This window comes from Cyclopterus lumpus, chromosome 24 (assembly GCF_009769545.1).
Source record: "Cyclopterus lumpus isolate fCycLum1 chromosome 24, fCycLum1.pri, whole genome shotgun sequence".
Lineage (NCBI taxonomy): Eukaryota > Metazoa > Chordata > Actinopteri > Perciformes > Cyclopteridae > Cyclopterus > Cyclopterus lumpus.
The window spans coordinates 9812655-9835848 of NC_046989.1; the positions used below are offsets into that span (position 1 = coordinate 9812655).

General features: G+C 39.2%; 1 protein-coding gene across 1 annotated transcript in view; it reads left to right on the forward strand.

Annotated features, from left to right (window-relative positions):
- The first annotated feature begins 1934 nt into the window (after window positions 1-1934).
- Window positions 1935-23194, forward strand: part of kcnk3a (potassium channel, subfamily K, member 3a) — a 28549-nt gene continuing 7289 nt past the window's right edge. The window contains exon 1 of the mRNA XM_034527872.1: window positions 1935-2217. Within this exon, the coding sequence (XP_034383763.1) occupies window positions 1935-2217 (283 nt within the window). The remainder of the gene's footprint in view (window positions 2218-23194) is intronic.

Sequence of the window (23194 nt, forward strand, 5' to 3'; positions counted from 1 at the left end):
TTTGAGTAACATTTTTTATTCAAAACTGCAGTATCCAGGAAATGACTGTCTATAGCAACCAATTAAATTGGGACTAGGAACCCTAGCCATTGGAATTGATGATTAAATCCCAAATAATTAAAATAACCAGTATTTTCCTGTAAAAACTAATGTATAATTGATACTAGTTCTACTATTTACACCCTATTTGATTTCCTAATTTACATGTGTATATATATGTATAAATTCTGTATACAATCAAAAGTCCTTTCTAGGGGTATTTATAATGCCTTACAAGGAGCATTTTATGAAAGGGCATATTTATTATCAAAGTGTCGTGGATTAATTGATGTATTGATCTGGCCGAGGCCTGCAGCACTCCTGTTAGTGAAGGGAGGATTTATGCGGGCTGGTTATTGAAGCTAGAGCTATTTTTGGCCTGGCTCACAGTGTGGAACGATTGAAGAGATTGGTCAAGATCTATCAGTCAAAGATGCAGTGCAAATGTCACAAGTTATGAATTTGATTTCCGTAAGGATGTGTGTAATACTAGATGTATTACTCAAAAGTAGTACATTAAAAAAATAAAAAAATAAAAAAAAATCTGGATGGATGGAAATAATGTCGATGACTGTGTGCAAAATAAATCATTTGTTTTGGAGGATAAATCTACAATAATGAGATTGACTTAACCTCTTCAAAGTGTCCTTGTCAAACAGAGTCTCCGTCTCTTACTGACATACAACGCATCAGGGAACCACTGACTGGAAACCAATGACACTGAAGGTCTTAATATTTGACCCCAGTTAGACTTTCACTTGACATTGTGTCTCTCTGCATCAAATCATCATCATCATGTGTTCCTCTTTCAGCTTAGACACACATGAGGTTCACTCCACACATTTAACACACATACAATATGGATTTGAGCTTTTTCACTCTCAAGTTTAAAAAAGTGCTTCTGGGTTTGCCCCGATGCACAGGGGAAAGATCAGTTCAAAGAGGGAACATTTAAGAGTTCCCAGTAGCCAAAAGTAACAGCTGGGTTCTGTATACATTTAGTGGTGAGTCATGTTGAGAGCATCCGTCATAGATGGAGAAGTTTTCTTTTTTCTTTAAAAAAAGTAAAAACTTCTCACAGCAGTGCATGTGAATGAATATCGGGGCTTTTTACCCCCAGCTGCTCTGCTCAAGTAGCTCAGTGGTCACCAAAACAAAGCTGCTATAGTCCGACATCACATAGGAATTCATATGATTATAAGTTTATGTTATATCCCTTGAGAAGGGACCTTCCTGACATGTGAAACTTTTTTGACCAAGTTGTGGCCAAGTTTTAGTCAGAACATATACATATCCATTGCATAGCTCAAGGTGGTACCTTAAAATGCCCTTTTATTGTGTAAAACATTTATTATTCATGAATGATTGTATAAAACAAGGGTACATAGCACATCCTCACATTTAAACGATTCATTGATGTATATATATATATATATAATAAAGTACAGATGCAAAGATAATAAGTAATAGCAATAATACATTTGTAATTTTTTTAATGGCGTCGTTATTGCCCCCCCCCCCCCCCCCCCCCCCCCCTCAGCACACTATAATGTGCATTTAGTTCACACAGTGGTGGATGGTAGTATTCAGATTAGTAGACGTAGAAATATTAAGTATGGCATGTAATTAAAATACTCAAGTACCTAAACATTTTACTTAATAGGCTACTTCGTAACAACCCAATCAATGGGGGGTCGGGAGGAGGATTCCGCCACCGGGAGGGAGGGCAGTAGGCAAGGTAGGCGTGGTGCTGAATGAACAGCTCCTCCGCTCATAAAGTAATCAGAGGGCTTCTCTGCTCCGTCAGAGCAGCCCAGCCATGAGCCAGCCGAGCTCCCCGTCCTCCAGACCCGTGCTGACACTCCGCCCGTCGCCCTGACACGCACCACACCACCATGAAGAGGCAAAACGTGAGGACCCTCGCCCTCATCATCTGCACCTTCACCTATCTGATAGTCGGCGCCGCGATCTTCGACGCGCTGGAATCCCGGGAGGAGACGACCAAGAGGAACGAGCTGGACCAGAAGAAAGCAAAGCTGCTCAAGACCTTCAACCTGTCCACGGAGGACTTCGACGAGCTGGAGAAGGTGGTGCTGGAACTGAAGCCGCACAAAGCCGGGGTGCAGTGGAAATTTGCCGGCTCATTTTACTTCGCCATCACTGTGATCACCACCATAGGTAAGACACTGATCATGTCTCCGAACTTTGGCTTTGATTTGACTGCAAACAAAAAAAAGTTGATAAATGCTGTCTATTCGGTTTCTGATTCATTTGAGGCCAGATTCATGACCCATATGAAACACGCTGTTGTGACATCACTTCAAGGCTAAATCCTAAAAGGAACATTGTAGCAGATACCACAAACATTTAAAATGATACTTATAGGATCCTTATATTACTATGAGTAATACAGATTGAGGATAATCCTGAACTCAGTACTAAGTGGCCCACAACAGGTGGAACGTGGTACAAATTCCCATATGCTTCAATCAGATATCCTTTCTTGAATATATTATTCACAAACAAATAGTATGGCATCTGAAAAGTAGCAATACTGCAATGTAAAATACTGCATTACAAATAAAAACACTGCATTGAAAAAAATTATTATTGCTATAAGTATAAAAATAAAAGTAAAATGGCAGCAGTGAGTGTTTTATTATTTATTTGCCAATATTGTTTTAATGCTATACATATCATGTTGCTGTTTTAGTTTGTTTGTTTAAAGTCTTGTATATGCCTTACTAGTTGATCAATAAATGTGCATCTTATTGTATAAGTTTTGTGTAAAATCTGAACCCGCAGTAGAACCTGCATGTAGCTATCTGACAAATGTTCCAAAATGTATAAAAAGTGGAAAAGTATAAATGTAAATACTCAAACAAAGTATACGTACCACTGATACTTCATTCAGTACAGTAGCTGAAGACAGAAAACATGCTTATAGATACATAACACAATATGATATGCTATAATGATAGCATATAGAGAAATACCATAAAATGGCATATTATTTATAAACTCAACAGGTGCACTCCTTTAGCTGTATTTTAATAATATATTATAAAACAATTACACCTAAAAGCCAGGAACGTGGTATTAAACTTTCTATTTAGGATCAGTATATGATTATAATAGCGACAGCAAAGAAGGTTAAAAATACCATAAATTAGATAATTATACATAATTAATTGAGTTAAGTTTTTCATATCAGCGTGAGGTTTGAAACCCTTTTATTGCAAAGTTAACATTGTGTGTATTGCTTCATGCAGACTCCACAGATATGACACCTTGTTTTATTTATTTAACCCAGACAATCATCATCAGAGCCTTTTATACTTGAGCATTTGAATGCATTGTAACATTGAAAGGGGTTGCATCAAAGTCAGATTTGCAGGACTATTAAGGACAAGCTTCTCCCCAAATACAAAATGTTGCTGCTCATAACTAAAGGTTATTTTTGGAGAAGATGCTCCAGGAAACATAAAACATGAGACATTCATTTGCCTCTTCTCATGTGCTTTTACTCATTATTCCTGCTCCAAAAGGTCCTGCAACACCACAAGGCTCCCAGCTCTTTGCTCCCTTTCTCAAACAGCCTTCAATCTGAGCCTGTTTGTTATTTAATTTCAACTTCACTCTGCTCTTTGCATAACACTAAGCATGGAGATACAACTCCAGGCTTGATTTATTCAGACATGTTTAATATAAGAAAAGTATTCTTCGTTTACCATTCTCCGTTTTAAGTTTCCACCTTTAAAGCAGCGATATGCAAGTATTGCTAGTATTAGTCCTCTGTGGCCACAGGTGGCAATTACAGGAATTAAATTTGGCTTAATTTATATTTAATACGTTGCTTTGAAGACATCATGTATATCTGTGACTTGCTAGAACAACAGGAGAAGTAGAAACACGGCCATGAAGACCGCATCTATCTGGAGTTTACTTGCATTAGCCATCATAAACTACTGGTTTATGATGGTCAACTAAGACTGAAGTGGTAAAACACTTAAGCATATTGACTTGAAAAATTCACCATTTTACTGCTTAGAAATTCAGCTATGTATTTGTAAGAGGAAGATTGTGTTTTTATTCTTATTAAAGTCTCACAGTCTCGCTTTAACACCTCATTTTCATCTCTTAAGAAGCTGTCCTTATCACCTCCATCTCAGTCTTCCTCCTATGTTTAGTGGCAGTCGTCAGTAGTGACCTGTGACTTGTAACCCTATCAGATGGAGGCACCTAATTGTCCACTAACCCGAGCCCGGGTGTCTGTAACCGTATTCTGTAATTGTGAGGCCAGAGGCTGCTACACACAGTGATTGGCGTTTCAGCCTGCCATCAAGTATTAATGACAACACCAGACCCTCGCTGTTCCGTTGTCCTCCTGACACACAACATTAACACTGTAGATACTGTACTGCACACTCAATGTCAAGAACCGTTTTTATTTGAAGCTTTTATTTGAAGCTAAATCTGAACTATAAATGTGATTCATTAATATTTTTCTCATGATAAAAGAGAGTATACAACTATGTATGTCACCAACCAAAGTATAAGAATAGACATGAGCCTCTCATTCCCCCCCCCCCCCCCCCCCAAGACCCGAGTGGTAGAGATGATGTGAAAACATAACATGTCATGATGTTCTCTGTATGAAAAATCAAGTAACACAGGTAACAAGTCAGTTTGAAATTCATATTGTTTATAACACATTGATAACACGTCGTTTCCTGGGAAGCTATGACCAAATATACACATTTCCTATTTCTAAAACGCACAACCCCCAGTGGAAACCAATTGACACATGACAAGATCTGGCCCAAGCATGCTCTCCTAATAACTTAACATAAGCGAAGGAGGGAGGAGAACTCACAATCTGTCATCACTTTCCACAGAGGAAAGGGGAGGCAGAGGGCAGGGTGTCTATTTACTCAAGTGTGGAGGAGGGGGAAGAGATGTGATGTTTGTGAGAAACATCACAAGGGGAAAATAAATGAGAAAGCACTTTCAAGATGGAGGGATTAGATAAAAGTCTGGGGCTCAGGAAGGTCTTCGCCTGGGTACAAGCTCAATGAAGCACCTCCAGGCATGCATATGTCGTCATCGCTACGTACGCTAATGACACACTGAATTCACCGCCCAGGCTTTCTGTTGAAAGTCAACTATAGACCCCATAGAGGACACATGACACACTGTCTTACACATAAGCCATGGCTGATATCTTCTTTGTGTTATGGGATGTGCTGTATGGCATCTGATAAGGGCAGGATCATGTTGTGTTATTCTTCTTGGGCGACTGGCTTTTTTTTTTTTTTCATCACACGTTGACACACATGTAATTCTGTGTAACTGACAATATCATAACACAGTATGTTTACAGAAGTCAAATTGCACTCACAAAACTAATTGTTTCACTTCGCTTATGTTCTTCCACCCCCAATTCAATGGAGGTGAATGGAAACTTGGAACTTGGAAATTACATACATGATCTCTGTCCAGAAACAGACTTCCTCATTAACATAATTGATTGGAACAACCTTCTTGCAAAAGAACTGTTGCAGAATATTGCATAGCACATTGGACGATTGTGCGCCTCACAATTAAAGTCAACGTTCAGTGCCTATGGAAGAAAGTAAGGGCGCAGTGGTCAGACTGCTGGATGGAGGAGTCTGATGTTAACTTTAAAGATTAGTTTAATAACTTTTCTTTAGTAACCTTATCATACTGTACCATTATTTACCTCACTAAACATCACCATATACCTTTAAAAATGATCTCCGTTTTTTATCGCTGTGTATAGCCAAGCCGCTTTCATTTAGTTTGTCCAGGATTTCTGTGAAATTCAATGGAGGGGGACAACATTTTGTTTCTGGCAAATTTTGGGAGTACTACTTTCTAGTCTTTAAAAAAAGCATGTGTTCTGTGGATTATCCAGATAATTAAGGACACTGATTGTCGATGATGACATTTTTCAATAATAGTAAGTCTTCAAAAGAAGACAACCAAAAGAGTTCGATATCACCAGGAGGATATGAGACACTATGTTTCTTCATAAATTGGGTGAACTAACCCTTTAACTACTAACTGATCTAGTTCATTGAAGTTGTACGGAATAAATCATGCAAAAGATTACTTTTTGGCTTCTGACCTTGTCTTTTATCTAATCTCTGAAGTCATTATCCTTCCTCTAAGGCTCATAAACAAATGCTTTGTTTGAGACAGGACCCTTTAAAGTCCCCATATGGTTGTGATTAGAGAAAAAATCCCTCCTGGATTTTTTATTATTGTGAATCACCTCTTGTTAAATACTTTATGTTCAAACATCATTTGGCATCTTGCAAGATTTGGTAGACATTACCTCAGTGTTTTCCATAGTTGTAGAGAGAGGAAGTAAGTACAAATGCATTCAGGGCATGCCAGCCATACGATTCGCTATAATCCCAACAGATAGCATCTGACTCTGTGAGGAGAATCTGCTGGTTGGTTTGCAGTCATCACTCCTACAAAAAGTGGCTTGGATCAGAGAGCTGAAGCCCTTCCAGCTCTGGTTTAGTTGCTCTGTCACCAGCAGTGCATCGGTTGTTGATGTACTGGAAAGCTACCAAGTGTGAATGTGCAGCAGCCTGTCGTTGAAAAAGCACAGCAAATCCTCTCTGGGTCAGTGCATCTAATGTTTCTATATGTGGACCTGCAATGAATAAAATATCTGATCATTTTTCTATTTTCACGTGGACTTTGATTTGGCACCTGACGTGAATCATTTACAGCTAACCCTGAATTATTAATGATAATTACTTACATTAGTATCATCCTTATTATTCAGTCAGCTTAAGTAAGTGGTTGAGTGCACCAATAATATAACTCTTGGCAGCCACACAGACTCCTATCATCTCCAGACAGACAGAGGGAGATGGATACTTTAGCACTTCTCAGAGAGCGTCTGCAGGGTGACAGTACGAATACATAGACAGCTGCATTGCACTCCAGTCATCTGATGATTTATTGGCATCATTAGTGAAACAATAGAGATGCTTCTATGGGGTTTCTCAGTATGAAGGTATGGGGTGAAAGTTTCATCGAAAGGTTTTATTTCAACATATAGAGATGTAAGCAGAATGAAGATCTTTCTGTAATCTGTCTGTAATCGAGGTGGATTGGAACAACATTTTGTCCAGATATTCATAGTTTCTAGAAGACAAATCCTCTACAATCTTTTGCAATCCTCTGACTTTCCATCTTGCGCCAGCATGAGGTTCACATTTGTGGTTCAGAGAGAAATGCCTCTAAACTAAGTGCATTTCTATGTCATTCATGCGCTCTGCAGGATTAATGGCAATCATTTTATTTGTATTTCATCATTTAACTTTCATCTTAACACCACAACATTTTAGTTGGTCCAAGTTTTTTGTTTATGAGCAAAAACCTGTAAAACGAATCACATCATTGCGCTAATAACATAGCAAATGACAGAGAGCTGGTTACCTTGTAGTTTAAAGCACCACTTTGCCTTACAGCCACACAGAGCCGCTTTAGGCTTTATTCTTGTTTTCTGAAGTTCCCAGTGCATTTTCTTTGTGTTGTTTCATGATAAAGACCAGAGCTCAGCTACATATTGAGGTTCTTCTATTCAGATGAACATGCCAGGAAATACCGTAGATGCTTTTCATAGTTATTTTTCTCACATGAAGAAGTGATTACAAAACAAGGGAAAGTACATGAACTTACAAACAGCTATGGGTTTAATACAAAATATGACAGACGACAAAAACAAAGGGTAACAAAAGCAATTCTTGGAACATCTTTAAGATCACCAGCACTCACACTGTTACCATTTGCATATATTAAGGCACATTTTGAAGTATTGCATTAGCATTGCAATATCTGAAAAGCTCATTTAAAATTCACCTTGACAATTGATTGAAAGCATGGCTACAGACACCTCGAAAAACTAAAAATGTTCAAAAATGTCGATAAAATAAAAATATAAATTGGAAGTGCCTCATGCAGCCTATCTGTTATCAACCAGAGCCGTTTCAGTTTTCAGCCTAATTGAATTGGGGAATTGATCCCGGCGCTACCGTGTAGCTGCTGCTGTGTTCAGCGATTTGGGAGATAAGGTAACCGTAAATCTCTCTGGTGCTTGCTTACAAGGACCCTAAAATCACCTTGCATAACCCAATGTGGTGCTTTGCAGTGAAACACATGCAGCTGTTGTTGTAAAAATTACAATTCTTCGACAAAGAAAAGAAGGATTGCTCTGTTTTGTTTTTAGAACTTACTTAACATACTTTAATTCCAAATTACAGAGGGCAAATTGTACATTACATTTATGTGCATGTTTACAATATGTTAATTAAGACAGAATAGTGGGCAGTCATTTAGTCACAGCTGCCGCGAGCTGATAGGATGACTAACAGTTCATTGACTCTTTGTGTGATTTGCCCCTCTGAGAGTTTGTGTCACTAAAGTTACAAGAAGATCACAAACTTCCAAATAAAGACAGCGATAAGTGTGCAGCTGGGTTAGCCACTGGTCATGGTAGGTGAAGGGGTAAGGTACGGAGGCATTGGCCCTTCACGTAGGTTTAAACAATGCTGAGCAAGTTGACATCCTGGCAAGTGTGGAAACTCAGAAATATCCGGGAAATTTAAATCTTCTGTAATGATTATACATGTCATAAGAGGTAAGATGTGCCAGGTCTGCTTCTCTCTGGGTGGAGTGCTCATCCACCGCTCATCATCCTTTGTGCTTCTTACCCTGTGGAATGACACATTTGTCATATGGCAACAATTACTTTATCTCAATTCTACTAAAAGTTATTATATCACATGACCATGAAATCTAGTTTGCACTTCCTTTTTGACACTGGGAAGGTAATGATCTGAAGGCCCCCAAAGTTCACGAATTGTTCAATATTTATGCAAATGTACCTCATTAAAAGCAATTTACATGTGATCATCGCTTTATGTAAAATGGCTAGGCTACTCTGAGACTATCTTTACAACTTTCGATTACATTTAAAAGGGAAAATTATTATTATTTTCCAATAACATTTTGTAATTTCAGACATTTTGTAAGTGTGCCATATTATCTGGATTTTAAATCCCACCACTGGATATTATAGCTCTCACAGATGGATCATGGTGTACAACGATGCCCTGAAAAAGAAAAGCCACATCTTCGTGCCACCTGGTCCGGTCAGAGGGGACAACTCAGGCCACGGACCCACGAGAAGGGGAAATGTAGAATGTCGGGTTGTAAGACACAGTGAGACGCAGGTGCTCCAAGTGTGTCGTTATTCTTTCCTTCACTTGAGAGAGGAACTGCGTCTTTGACTTCCCCAAGGGCTGAAATTGGGTTAAAAACGGAGAATGATGGGAAAACACGTTGAAAATGACTGAATGAAGTGAATGATTTTGAATGAAAATTATTAAATGCAATTTAATCGGCAATATATATCCTTATTTATGAATCATCTTGCAACCCCTAAGATGTATCTTGTGACTCCTTGAACTCATACTTTTTGTTTACCTTTTAGGAAAGTAAACATCATAGGTTGGGTTAAAAGAAGTACTTTTGTTACATAAACTTCTCATTTGGCTTTATTATTTAAAATATCTCAACATTGACTTATTGTTTCCGCCCATCCACACACACATACACCAACCTCCTCTCTACATGGACTTTGATTAAAAATATATTTATGTTGAACCTGGGAATTCACGCCATGAAGAAGTATCCTGATGGACTTTCCATTGGCATCGTTTCCACGGTGCCGGCACGTCACTCCGTGCCACGACCACGTAATGCGTTGTTAACATGTCACGGCCATTTCACGTATCTCTGTGAGATCAGATTGGACAGATGTGCTGCCTGTACTTGCAACATGTACTGGTTACCTTAACCAGTACATGTTGCGAGTACAGGCAGCACATCTGACCAACTGGCCAACATCCCATACATTTGCACTGTGGTTCTTTTTGTCGACACCTTATACCAGACAATAATTATGATGATGAATGCAACTTTTAAATGTCGTTAATTTGTTCAACATTGTTCACTCGAGTTTCTGAGTTTACAAAGTTGACCTGAATGAGCAATACACTTAAACGAAGATGGCAGTGCTCCAGTAAAGTGTATTTTAATGGGATCTTTGTTTTTGTTATCATATTTATTGTGTTGGAGTCACTAAGTAGGATAAATATTACAGCGCTACCAGGGTAAGTAAAACAAACCGACACCTCCATCAGCGAACCGTTTTATAAATAATTAGACACAAACAACAAATCCCTGTGTGTGTCAAAGTATTTAATGGACCTTGCATGTTATTTCCAGCACTTGCAATATTCAGTCTCTTTAATTAAAAGCGCCTGAACAATATTGCTTGGATTTTAGCATCAAAGGCCACAACTTCACTGAGCTGTGGGTCCACAGTGAGTGCTCAGAGAGAAATGTAAAAACATCCACAGCTATTATTGGCTGAGAGAGCTTGTTGCTGTTCTGGATCTGAAGGAGTAACGTCTGAGAAAGTTGACAGAAGTGACTCTCATTGCTGCTGCTGCTCCGTTCACATGACCAGCGAATGTTTACCTATTGTACGTCTGCTTTATGCTCCGCTGCCTCAATGGAAAGTTGAACGCATGCCTGACTCACTAAACAAAACATGACATTGTATTTATTAGACTTCATAATCCAGCGGGGGCTGACTGGAGGTTAACCAAATAAAATAGTACACAGCAGTGAGATCTCAAACTCTTTCACTTGAAGTTTTCTACTGATTATTTTCCAAAGTATAAATATACACTGAATGACATGTCTCTGGTATACTGTGGCAAACTGACTCCTGTGAGGTTTATTTGACTAGAAATTAGAACCCCTTTCTCTATTTGTCTCTGAATAACCTATAATCTCATATCCTGGAATATTAAATTATGTGGCTACAGTATCTACAACACAGAGCTTTTAGTGTTGGCTGGACACAGTCAGTCGATTAATGTCCTCATTATTCCAGTTTGAAATTTGAGATGAACTGAGAAGTGTCTCAGTGATTTTCTGTGGTATTTTCTGAGGCCCATTTGTTTCCCACTGATGGTGTCGTCTTTATCACTAAACTATAGTTTATTTCTTTGAAAAAAGCTAAACAATTGCACAAAAAACAGATAGGAACTGTTGTTCTTAGCAAACATTACCGAAACCCAAGTAAATACTGCTTTTGTTTGGGGACTATTTTTAGCAGTGGATTAACACACATGTGGTGCTCTGCTGAGTATTTACAGGAGCAGGGCACTGTATGTGGGATCAAATCCAATTAAAGTAGAGTGCCCATGTGCATAGGAAGGTGTTGCATGTTTTAGTGGAGGTCTAAGATCAATTCACTGTTGGTAATTTTAATAGACTGGAAGGTATTTCAATGGTCTACATTTGTGTGCTCAATCTAAAAGTGTTGTCCATGAACAGTAACAAAGATCCTAAGTGACTGAACCACAAAGGAAAAGGAGACTGTCTGGCTGTGAAAGTGTCATGGGGCTGTGTCTGATTTAGGCTGTGTCACTGTGTTTATTCTCTTGACCTGAAAAGGAAAGGTATTGGAGACTTGTTCTGTGTGCAGACAGTCCAGCGGGGAAGTGATTCCAGGAACAATGCTGCTAACAACTTATTGTTGCTCTTTGCTTCTGCAGCAGAGTACTCTGCAGAGAGAGAAGCTTTACAAGAGTCAGGATTCGATCAAACCTTTCGTTCAGTGTTGCTTGTTCGGAAGGTTTTCCACCAAAATGGGACACGTCTCCTTTGATTTGGCAGGTTGTGATCATTTGGTCTGAATAAGCCCCTTGCTCACTTGAACAAGTGGACTTTCAGGTAACCGAAGCGTGTGCAAATTCATCTTTATTCATGTTTTATTCAGACAAGGCAAACCTCAATGATCACAGAATAAAAACAAAGCGCAAACCAGGACAAACTATTCCGACGAGGGTATGAAGTGCAGGTGGAGAGATCTGCGGAGAAGCCCATGAAGGGAATGAGGTGATAATGAAGGAGTAAAGCACTGGGAACAGACCAGGATTAACGAGGCTGGTTCAGAGAAGGTGTTTTTATTTTGGCAAAGGAGGAAAAGCCAGTAAAGGAACGCAAACACAGCAAACAGAAAACCTTGAAACAAACTAAATCGAGTAAAACAATTGCGCTACCAGAATGGATAAAGTTGGGTCAAGTGGGTGCATCTAATAAAAAACCTGATCTGAGCATCACAGGGAGTGGGAACTGATCAGAATTCCCATATGTTACTATGTTTGGTCAAATGAATAGCCTAATGGTTTTCTACCAATCGATTGGCTGAATAGGTCAAAATTAGTTAACCAACATTTTCTTTGGTTGACGAGAGCCCTTGTATGTAAAGGTCACCACAGTAATCCCTGTGAGACATAGTAACATTGTATTTGTTATTTTCTTCTGTTTGAGGCTCTGAATGTTTCATTTCAGTCAAATCTGGCAACACTGCCTACAGGTCTCTAATTAAACTCACAATTTGGACTCTCAACAATTTGTCTTCACAGAGATTAAGTCTCTCAGATATTTCATGTTTTTGTCATTGACTATGCAAGCATTAATCTAAAACATCCATGCAAACCTTTCATATGAACTGACTGAAAGGACGTGCATTGTGCATTCATACACAAATGTGGGCGAAGGCAACAACAAAAGCAATGAGACTTCTCAATGATGCTTCGAAGTCACAATGTTATGGCCCTCACTGAGCCGCAAATTGTCTGTTTATTTCCTTGAGAAATGTCTGAATGCTGAAGGGATTTTGCAACACAAAGCTCATTATGTGTATATTGGTATGCATACGGTGTGTATCTGTGTGTCCTTGTATGTTTTACTGCATTTGAACTCTTTTTACCCCCTTCAATAAGCCTTGGAGCTACTGTATAGAGCTAGTAGTGATATATTTATAATCACACAGCACACTAACACACACAAACAGCTCAGCGTAAGACATGTTTCTGAGAACCAATATCTGAAAAATGATCACCGTAAAAATAACACACAAACAATGGCCTGCTGATTAAAATTACAAATTCAATCATAATAGCAGTTAAAGCTGTATTGAAGGGAAAAAAAAGCTAAATAAATAGCATCTGCTGCAATAAAAAGACGATACACAGCTAGTCACACAACCACACCAGAGAAACTCTCCCCGAGGAACTCACAATGTCATGAAACACAGCTCTCACACACATTTCTCTCAGGCAGGAGGGGGGTTTATACCAGTGTTGATTATGTGCCCAGAGCACAAAGAGATGGTGGAGGAGCCTCAGTAGCCTTTTCTGTCTCACTACATACATAAGCCAAAAGAAAAATCTTTCCACATCAAGCATGTAGGTTCCTCAGCGGTGTGGAAAGCGTCTAAAACACTGAGGTGAGAGGCGAGGAGCTAATACTGCATGTTTATGGTTCACGCACAAAACAGAGCGCGTTCATTGCTGTCCTTATCATAACAACCTGAAGTGATTTTTCCCACAACTCACTGGCTCCTGATGGCTCCAACCTTCTCCTTGTGTTAACCCGGGTGCTGTATTTGCTTTACACTACTCCCACTGGCTGGGAGCAGTGGAATGATTTGGTCGCACAGTGCCGAGCCACTATAGCTCGCCTGGCATATACAGTATATACTGTCTCCCAGGGGAATATGTTTTTCAATTTGTTTCCAGCATCTGCTTAATCTCTCAACAAGCCAACCTGGATGAAGTGGACTGTCACACACTGGGGCCTAATGATAATAACAATAACAGTGATAGGTGAGTTGTGTTTACCCCCGAGGGCTGCTATCGGAGTGCAAGCTTATATGAGTACACATTTAAAATCCATTAAAAAAAAACACAAGCACCCTGTGACAACCTTGGGCTGCTAAACTATTTGCTGTGGAATAATCCAAAAATCACAGCTGTCAGTGTGAGGTGTCTGCTACTCCTTCACATGCTGGTTGTGTGGTGGAAAACAGTGCTCGAGTATTTATTGTTCATGGCAATTTGCTCTGGTGAGTACTGAAGCAATCTGATTGGTCAAAGATGGATTTCGAGCAACTGTGTTGAACAATAATGAGCCGTGTTCTTTTTTTCTTTTGTTCACCTAGTCGTTTTTATAGGAACCACAAAAGAAAAGACTTCAGAAAGAATCATCACAGTATTCCCAGAAACTTTGTTGTAACTTGCAATTCACGCTGAAGGGAGTAGTGTTACTTTACGATGAAGCAGAGCAGAAAGGTTGGCTATATGCCGCAGGAAGTGCAGTTTGAGTCCATGCATTTGTCTCATTTTATTTTTTATATTTTACAAATCTGGAAAGTTAATGGCAACTATTTTATCTTTTGTTGTGACAATTGTGAGGTTCACAGTATAAATACAGCGTGAATGTTACAGAGTAGCAAGTAAACAGGGTTTGAACTCTCACCTCACATTTTGTATTTGTTTCACGAGCACTGCTGTCATTTTTATAGAAACCAGTGAAACAATGTTAAGAAAGAAAATGTGTGCTGTTATTCTCATATTTAAACTATTACCGTGTCTCCCCTCTCACTATGAAGGCTGACTCTTCACCTCGCCACTGAGTGTGGCCAATTAGAACAGCAATAACAAATGTTTGCCTTCTGCCATTTTGAGATAACACGTTGTATAAACTAGACTCAACCCCAAAGGGTGTGGAGGTGGGGGTTGGTGCATTCGGGTTTCATGCAGAGGGCTGAAGTTGCATCACGGTCCAGCAACGTTGCTTTTTTATTAACCAGAACCAAAACCTTTTCCTTGACCTTTACCAAGTGTTTTACTTTCCTTGAACTTAACTTATTAATAATTTATTTCAACCCTGTCTCCAACAAAAGTATGTTCTTGTACAACTAAATTGCATTTTTAATTACGCTTTCGGGGAAGCGACACAAAGAGCGGTCTCTTGGGTGAAATTATTGTCTGGCGATAGGGTTGCAATGAATCTCATTTGTGATGGTGTTGGTAAAGTGATTTTTAAATACCATCAGTATGGTGAAGAATGTCCTCTCGGGCACAGAAAGTCGATTCATCTTTGCCCAACGTTGGTTCACTATGTCTGTTCCTAATAACATGTAATCCACTAAGAAATTGGCTTTTTACTGTGAAAACTGTTAAGGAGACAGTCAATATGTGTTCCTCTTTCAAATATTTGTCATATTCAAATGAAAAAGCTTCTGAGTAATACTATGTATTTATGTTTAGTACACAAACGAGACAGCGTCTCCCACTTTGGAGTAAACCAAAGACAAAGCAGGGAGCTTTTGAACTCCTTCTTTGGTGTTTGAACAAAAGACATTTACACTAGCTTGCCAGTAATCCTACCGGCAATCATTGCAGCATTAAAGAGTCATGATATTCATGGTCTTTGGTTACTGCACTCTGTGTAACCCTTCAGTAAGAAGACAAAACAGTAAATGTCCTCTAGTTTTAAAATGAAAAGAAGCAAATGTATGAAATATAACCCACTGTAGTCTTCATACAGCACACACGCTTGTGTTTTTGCCTCAGAGAAACTAAAAACAGCAAATAATAACTGCTGTGTGACTCAAGATGAGTTTCAACGCTATCCTTTGTTGAATTCATATTAGACACATTGTTACTGTGTCATGATCTAATGAATCAGTGGGGCAGTCTGGCTGTTTGGGCTCCTAATGAATATCAGGCTGGAACATTGAGTGAAGTGACATTTGTGTGTCCTTAGGTTTTATCCCCTAGACAGTCTGAGTTTGTCACATAAGAAATACCACTGAATAACTGAAAGTTAAGACACCCTTTGGAACAAAAGAAGCCAATTACAAACATTTTCCTGACACTTCGGTATGCACAAGATTCATGATTATAAATGTTACTTGACCTGCTTGGTATTTAAGTGAAATAAATTAAAATGACAATGGCACTGATGTACTAAACCTTATCCGTCTACTTCTCCAAGTAGGTTAAAACAAATACTAGTGGTGTATTTGTAGATACTGTGTGACCCAGTCTGGTACGGTGAACCTACAGATGGAGCGGAGGTGGAGCTGACGCGGCCTGTCTGTCTGCTCCCGCCATATGGGCAGCCTGAGGCACTGGTTACCTCTCTAAGGTGACAAGGAGACGCGACACACAGTTAAAACTGGATGGTTCGGACAAAGTTATAACACTTTACATGGTTTGATTAGGAGTTTGTCCACATGTGCAGCAAATGTTAGCGTGTAAACTGATGCACTGGCAAGAAACAATTGACTTCAAGGTCACATCAACAAGGATGAACAGTCACTCTCTGCTTGTAATGGGGATTAAAACTGTTATCTTACAAATACACAGAATTGCATGTAAGCACCTGACATTGTCTTTACCTCTTACCATTGTAACACTTTACTTAAAGGGGCAATGTGTAATTTCTGGCCATCTGCTTCAAACAAATAGGGGGCAGCATTTCATCCTAATATTGGGTCTATACAATCTAAATTTCAGTACTCAGATATGAAAAAAATAGCCAACCACTAACTAACAGCAGGGCAAGAATATGCAACATTTGACAAATGCACTGAAACTATGAATCAAATCAATGCTTTATAATCTTAAGATCTTTACATTAGCCATGCGTGGGTTTGTGCCACTAATATGGAGCTGTACGGTCTGTGCATGCTTGATAGTTTGTTTAAACTACTTTGCCAGGAAGAGAGCGGGTTGCTCTGGAGACAGACCTCCAGTTAGACGCTGCGACTCAGATTCAGCTACTACAAACCCCAGCGCTGGTAGTCACAGCGGGTTGATGTTGCTGGGTCTAAACTGTGCTGTGTCATCAGTTGGGGGTTTGGGGCGTCCAGGTCCATGATCAGATTCCCGGTGCTAGGTCCAAAACTGGATGCGACATTTGCTCACTATCGTCTCTCAAGGTAAGTTGTGTTACAAGAGAGTTCTGTTACAACAGAACGGGCCGCAGCTAGTCAGTTAGCATGCTCCTTTCAGTAGATACCTCCGCAACACAATACATAGACGCCTTTGACTGTCACCTCTTCACATTCTGTTAGCCCATTTTGCTAAATATTTAAAACTAAAATTCTGGCCAGCTCTTACACATTGCATCTTTAGAGTGTGCATGCAAGTTTTAGGAATTACAGCAAAAGCACAGCGAATGTAATAGATATGATGCGCTTGAAAAATAAACATGTTGCTATTGAAGCTCTGTGTGCCTCCATTTCAATCAAGGCATTAAGAACATGCTGTTAAAGACAGCTGAGGCTCTCTTGCATTAAGTCCACTAGCGTTCATAGTGTGCTATTTTATCACTTTTGCAGCAGAAAAAATTAAATAATCTGAAAATAAACAACAGACAATGTTTTGTTCAGTACAGAGAAGGATCAGCAGTCCAGTTAGGGAGTTCATGTAACACCTTAATAGGATCTATTACTTGTTCATTGCATCTGGTCATTAAGCCAGCTGCCAGCATTAGCCTCATGCATGACGTGACATATGATATCTTTACAATGTGGCAACAGAACCAGTCAGGAAGCTCAGCCAGGACATTGATGGGCACTCAGTTCACCAGTAGAAAGCCATTGTCGAAGAACCACACAAAGTCTTTGTGAGAGTGTTGATGTATATTGCAAAGCACACTTTCCTCATATGGCTTTCTGCATATGTGTATCTTCAGTGAGAGTTTAATATCAGCCTCCTTTTCTGTTACTTACAATGTATGTAAGCCATTGGACTCAACTACTCATATTGAAGTTAAAACAAAAACTCAATGAATGTTTTTTAGTCAAACCGGGAATGTGTAGAGTTAAAGAGTTAAAGCATTTAAAGTGATTGGTTTCAATAAATATGATTTGTCTTTTAAAAATGTCCATGTTTCTTAAACTTGTTTGCTATATTGCACGATAAAAACATCTAAATGTAACGTTTTTAATTGTAAAATTAAACCTGAAATATATTTTAGCTAATAAGTTTTTAACAGTAGGCTACAGCTAGCCAGGCTCCGCTCAAAGGTTAAAAATAAATAATAAATCCACCTACCAGCACCTCTCATTTAATAATGGTATCATGCTTCTCAATTAACTGCCTGGACGAAATTTCCCAAAATATCTTTTTAATTTCTTTTTATTGTAAATACATCACAGAAATGAACATTTCTTTGATACAAATATAATAAATGTATTGTGATAGATATAGGCCTTTGTGCTGAGTGGCATAAAATACAGGCAAAGCACAAACTGTCACAACCGAGGGCTGAAATGCTAAAAACATGCTTGCACCTAAAAACATCAGATTGCAGCATGTCAAATGATTGTTTAGTTGTTGTTTAGTTAATAATTAAACTGAAAGGACAGCCTATTTAGTTATTAGCAATCTACTGTAGTTATCTAAATGTATAGCACTTGCAAGTTGCTAATATAATATGGCATAGCTTTCTGATTTACCTACATGTCCCTGTGACACAAGTGGTGCACTGTCAAAATGCTTTAGCTTGACTTACTAATTAGGCTAATTAGACTCAAATTGACATTCTGACAGAACGCTTCTACACTTAGCGTTAGTGTTAGAATGACAGGTTTCCCATACTCCCCGCAGATGTCTCACGTCTAATGGCCTTTATCCTGTATATATATATATATATATATATATATATATATATATATATATATATATATATATATATAACTTCTGTGCATCCAACTAAACAGCAGCATTTAGGAATTTTTAGAAAGTGTTTTTCTAACAGACGAAAAAGACAAGAATCCACCTTCATGCAATACAAAGTTAAGATAAGATAATATACTCCTTTATTAGTTAATATTAAAGTTAATGTTCTCCTCTCCAGCGTTAAGTGTGCTCTATCTCTCTGCAGTTGTGAAAGAATGAAAAAGAAGCCCGTTCTCTTTGCTGGACAAAGCATGTCATGTACACACTGTTTTCTAATTCTCCTCAAACATTGGCATTGCAGTTTATTGTTATTCAACAATGGGTTGATAAATTTGTCTCTCTATGGGCTCTAGTCTAAAACAACAACATAAGAATGACAAAGATACCCTGCGATATGTACAGGATGTAATTTCTGTTTGCATTTTTCAATCAAAATGTTTTGTGCTATCCGGCACTGATGTTTATCATTGTGCCTCTGTGTGTTGTTCTCATTTAATCCAGTGTTTTCCATATTGTCTTTCTTTTTGCTGTGTAAACTGATCTGTGTGTGTTATCTGGTGCCTCCCCTTTAGCCAACACATGTCAGTTTAGGACAGCATCTGCTCCCCGAGAGCAGCTGAGCGAGCTGAACTGGGGCCAGAGCGTGCACGCACATCAGAGGAATCAGGTGTCAGAGGCAGGTGACTGTGCTGTGGAGGCTGCAAAGAAAGAGCAAATACATCTCTTTTAGATTGATGGTACAGAGAAATATATAGAGAAAGGAGGGTGGGAAGTCAGAACTGGAAGGATGTGGGTGAGGGAAAAGAAGCAGTAGAGATAGCAAGAGAAGCAGCATCTATTTTTAAAAAGAGCATTCAACTGAATAAAACATTATGGGGCTGCAGTCCAAATGACCAGAAAAAGGCAGGTGCGAAATAATCATGTCAAATTATAGCAGCCATGTGACACATTACAACATATTTCCACATGTAATGTATACTATGCCAGACCCCAAAGACCCCCCCCCAGTGTGTCAGGAATAACAACCATAAAATGTTGATTATGCTCAACAGTATCAGCTGTCTCTTCACCGTCTCGTGTGCAAAAACAAAACGCTTGTTTGGCGTGCAGATGGATCAGAGGCAGTTAAATAGTGTGTGAACCACAGTTGGCCCAATTCCTAGCCTTGATGTAAGTGTGTCTCTGCTCTTTTTATAATCCACAGAAAATGATCCTCATCATCCTCACCATCATCATCAGCAGTGACATATGTGACTAATTATGCCCACTGTAGTCTAAGCAAGTGCTTCCCGAATGTGTTGTCTCACGTACTCCGACGGCCCTTTCAGATGAACTCCTTCATCAACATGGATGTCCCTAATGTGTTCATGGTGATTGATTTTGAACTGAATGATTATTTTCAGTCAATTACACCGTACTCTCTATATTTAATTCAGTTTGGTCAAGTTAGCATAGCTACAGTGAAAGAGTGAAAGTTGAACCATTTCTAACATGTACCCAATAAATTTGCCAATATAAAACATTTGTCTATTTGCTATTTCAACGCTTTCCATTACCGGTTGGATACTATAAACCAGGGTATGCTTTAGGGCGTGGCTACCTTGTGATTGACAGGTCGGTACCACAACGGTCTGGTGGTTATCTGTGTTTTTCGTCTGACAACATGTGTTTTCAGTTCATAAGAGTTCATTGTAACATTAAGGTTGCCTGAAAAGGTCTTCGATTGTACTTACCTCTACCCTTTTGTTTCACTTCTGGTGGCAAAAAACTAAAAAGGTTTACGGCCACAATGTCAAACTCAATGCTTCAAAACAGAAAGTCCTCAAGCCAATCGGTTTGTCTATAACTACGTCCATTTCTTATATGCATGTCCCTCTTATAGTACGTCACCTAACTTAGTTAGTGGCAGACCCGCATATCCTGCCTGACAGTTATGTGGGTTATATGCCTATTCAAACTAAGTGCGTTACTTTTTGTTGGTAGCCGAAGTACAAACTGGGAACGAGAACAACCTGAAATATACCAATGCATCCATTAGTTTTAAATATGTATTTGAATTATCTATAACTTTTAGCCGTCTACTTGAACCATTACATTTTTACTATTTCAATTTCTCTGCTCTCTTGCTAACTCACATGTTAATAGCAGTGGTGTGTTCGGTTGTTAAGCTACATTAATGTGGATCTATTTTTTTCAAATAGTAATTTTATTCTCCATTTGCTGGAGAAATGAAGCCACTCCACAATCTTTCCACATACCCCCTCAGGGTACAAGTATCTCTGAATGGGAATCACTGCCCATGCTCATTATGGAGTTGGTCGTCAGATAATAGGACACATTGGCTCAGTAATCCTGTTGTTATTCTGTGTATCTCTGCTCGTTTTAACATCATGTTATTATCATTCTTGGCAGTTAAGGGACACTATATGTTGCCCTCGTGCTAGCTGTTTACAACAGGGGTTTTAGCATCTATTCCCAGAAGAAACTATTTCAAATTCCAGTATTATATTATACAACATGTTATCGCTTTCTCTCTGTTCTGTGCCCACAGAGGCACTCCTTTAAAGCCGATAGCCCAAATGGAGCACTTGAAACTGATACTTCTGTTATTTGAGTCGTCCTCCTAAAAGCCTGGAAAGAAATTGGATTTCCTACATAAGCGATGACTACAAATTAAAGACTTCCTACCATTTAGATTTAAATGTTATCCTCGCTGTCCTCTCCTACCCTTTCCTCCTCCTCCTCCTCCCTCCGCTCCCTCGTTGTGTATAGTATCTGTGTATGTGAACCCCGTTTTGCTCCAGCTGTGTTGTGAGCTTTAAAACAAGTCCATATCAACTGTGTATCAGGTACATAAATCATGTGATTTATTTAATTAGCTAACCCCCCCAAGGATCTCACACTCTGCATGGAATGCCTGGCTTACTGACCTCATGGAAAACTACGGCCTGCCAAGGTTTCCTCTCATATCCCCTAAAAAGGAACCTAAGGAGTTCTTTTAGAAATCGACCCTGATAGGGATTTTTTTCTCACAGTGAAAGTAAAACACAAGACTAAGATGGTCTGACACACAAAGACACAGAGTGTTGCTTTTGTTGGAAGTGCTCCTTCAGATAACGTGTAAATAAATGTTGTGGGTGAATTGCATGTGATGATTTTTACGACACAGGTACATTCAGGGAAAAGGGTTACAGCTCTCTGATGGCTGGTCGCTTTGGACTTCAGGCTTGCGATGCCTTAATGTTTGGGCCTCAGCTGTGAGCTGGACGAGAGCACATGCTCCCAGGCCCGATGTGGAGCCCACGCAGGGGTAACTGAGTTAAAGTGAACCCAGACAGACACTTTGCCAATGCGCTGTCTCCTCTGGTGTTACATCGGATTGCATGAGATGAATACATCCCATATCCCCCGCTTGTTCTCTCTCTCTTGTACTGTCTAGACAGGCTTGTCGTTCACTGTCGGAGCTTATAATGAAAGTTTGATTAGAGTGATTATTCTTACTATTTTATAGTCTGCTGACAGCAACAACTTAGTAATGTCAAGTTGACACAGCTGACATCATCGCAAGTACTGAATATAACAAAAGTATATCCCTGATCGGTTAAAAAGTATAGTGCACAGTCATTTAAAGCAGCTACCTTTAATTGAAGTATCATAATTGTGAACATGATGAATGAACTGCATTTATGTAACCTTTTGCCTTATTCACGCATTCACACAGACACACACTCACAAACTGACAACAGTCAGCTGCCATGCGAGGCCTAGCCTTTAGCAGGTTAGGCCTGCTTTTGGACCCCTTACCCTGAACCCGGGCAAGCAATCGCTCCAAACTGGCCCACACTCCAAAAGGGTGTTGGGAATAATCACTAAAGTCTTTCGGTAGCTAAATCGAGAGTAGCATGAGGTTGTTTTCGTGCAGCAAAAACTACTGAACCAGAAAAGATGTGAGCGATTCATACCTGCAATCTTGGTGGGATGGGACGTACAAAAGTGGTTGAAGTAACAATCTTCTTTTTGACCCTTTCCTTTTTTTTCGTGTCACTGGTCAGTCCTGTATGTTGTCTGCTATCCCACAATGCTTAGCGAAGCAAATCGTTCATGTCACATTGAAAATAGGGGCACACTTTCCATCAGTCTTTACTATTAGGGAGAAGGTTGGGGTTGAGTTTAGCGTCAATAAGAGTTTCTTTTAACTATGTCCACGATCTTTCTCTCACTTTAGCCAATTTGTTTTAGTCATATAAACTGAACCAGACCTACATATAGAGGTAGCCGATGAGGAAGAAGGTCATATGAATGATTTTCAGTGTTTATTTTAATGTTAAATATGAAAGTCTGGTGTATCGAGGCCTAATAATAATGTTTTTATTGTTTCAGGACAACTAAACTTGATTAATTGATGGCACTAACATATAGGCCATATCGTACTATTCAGCACCTCTGCTGCCTCACTAAGTAATGCAGCATTGAAATGATTGAAT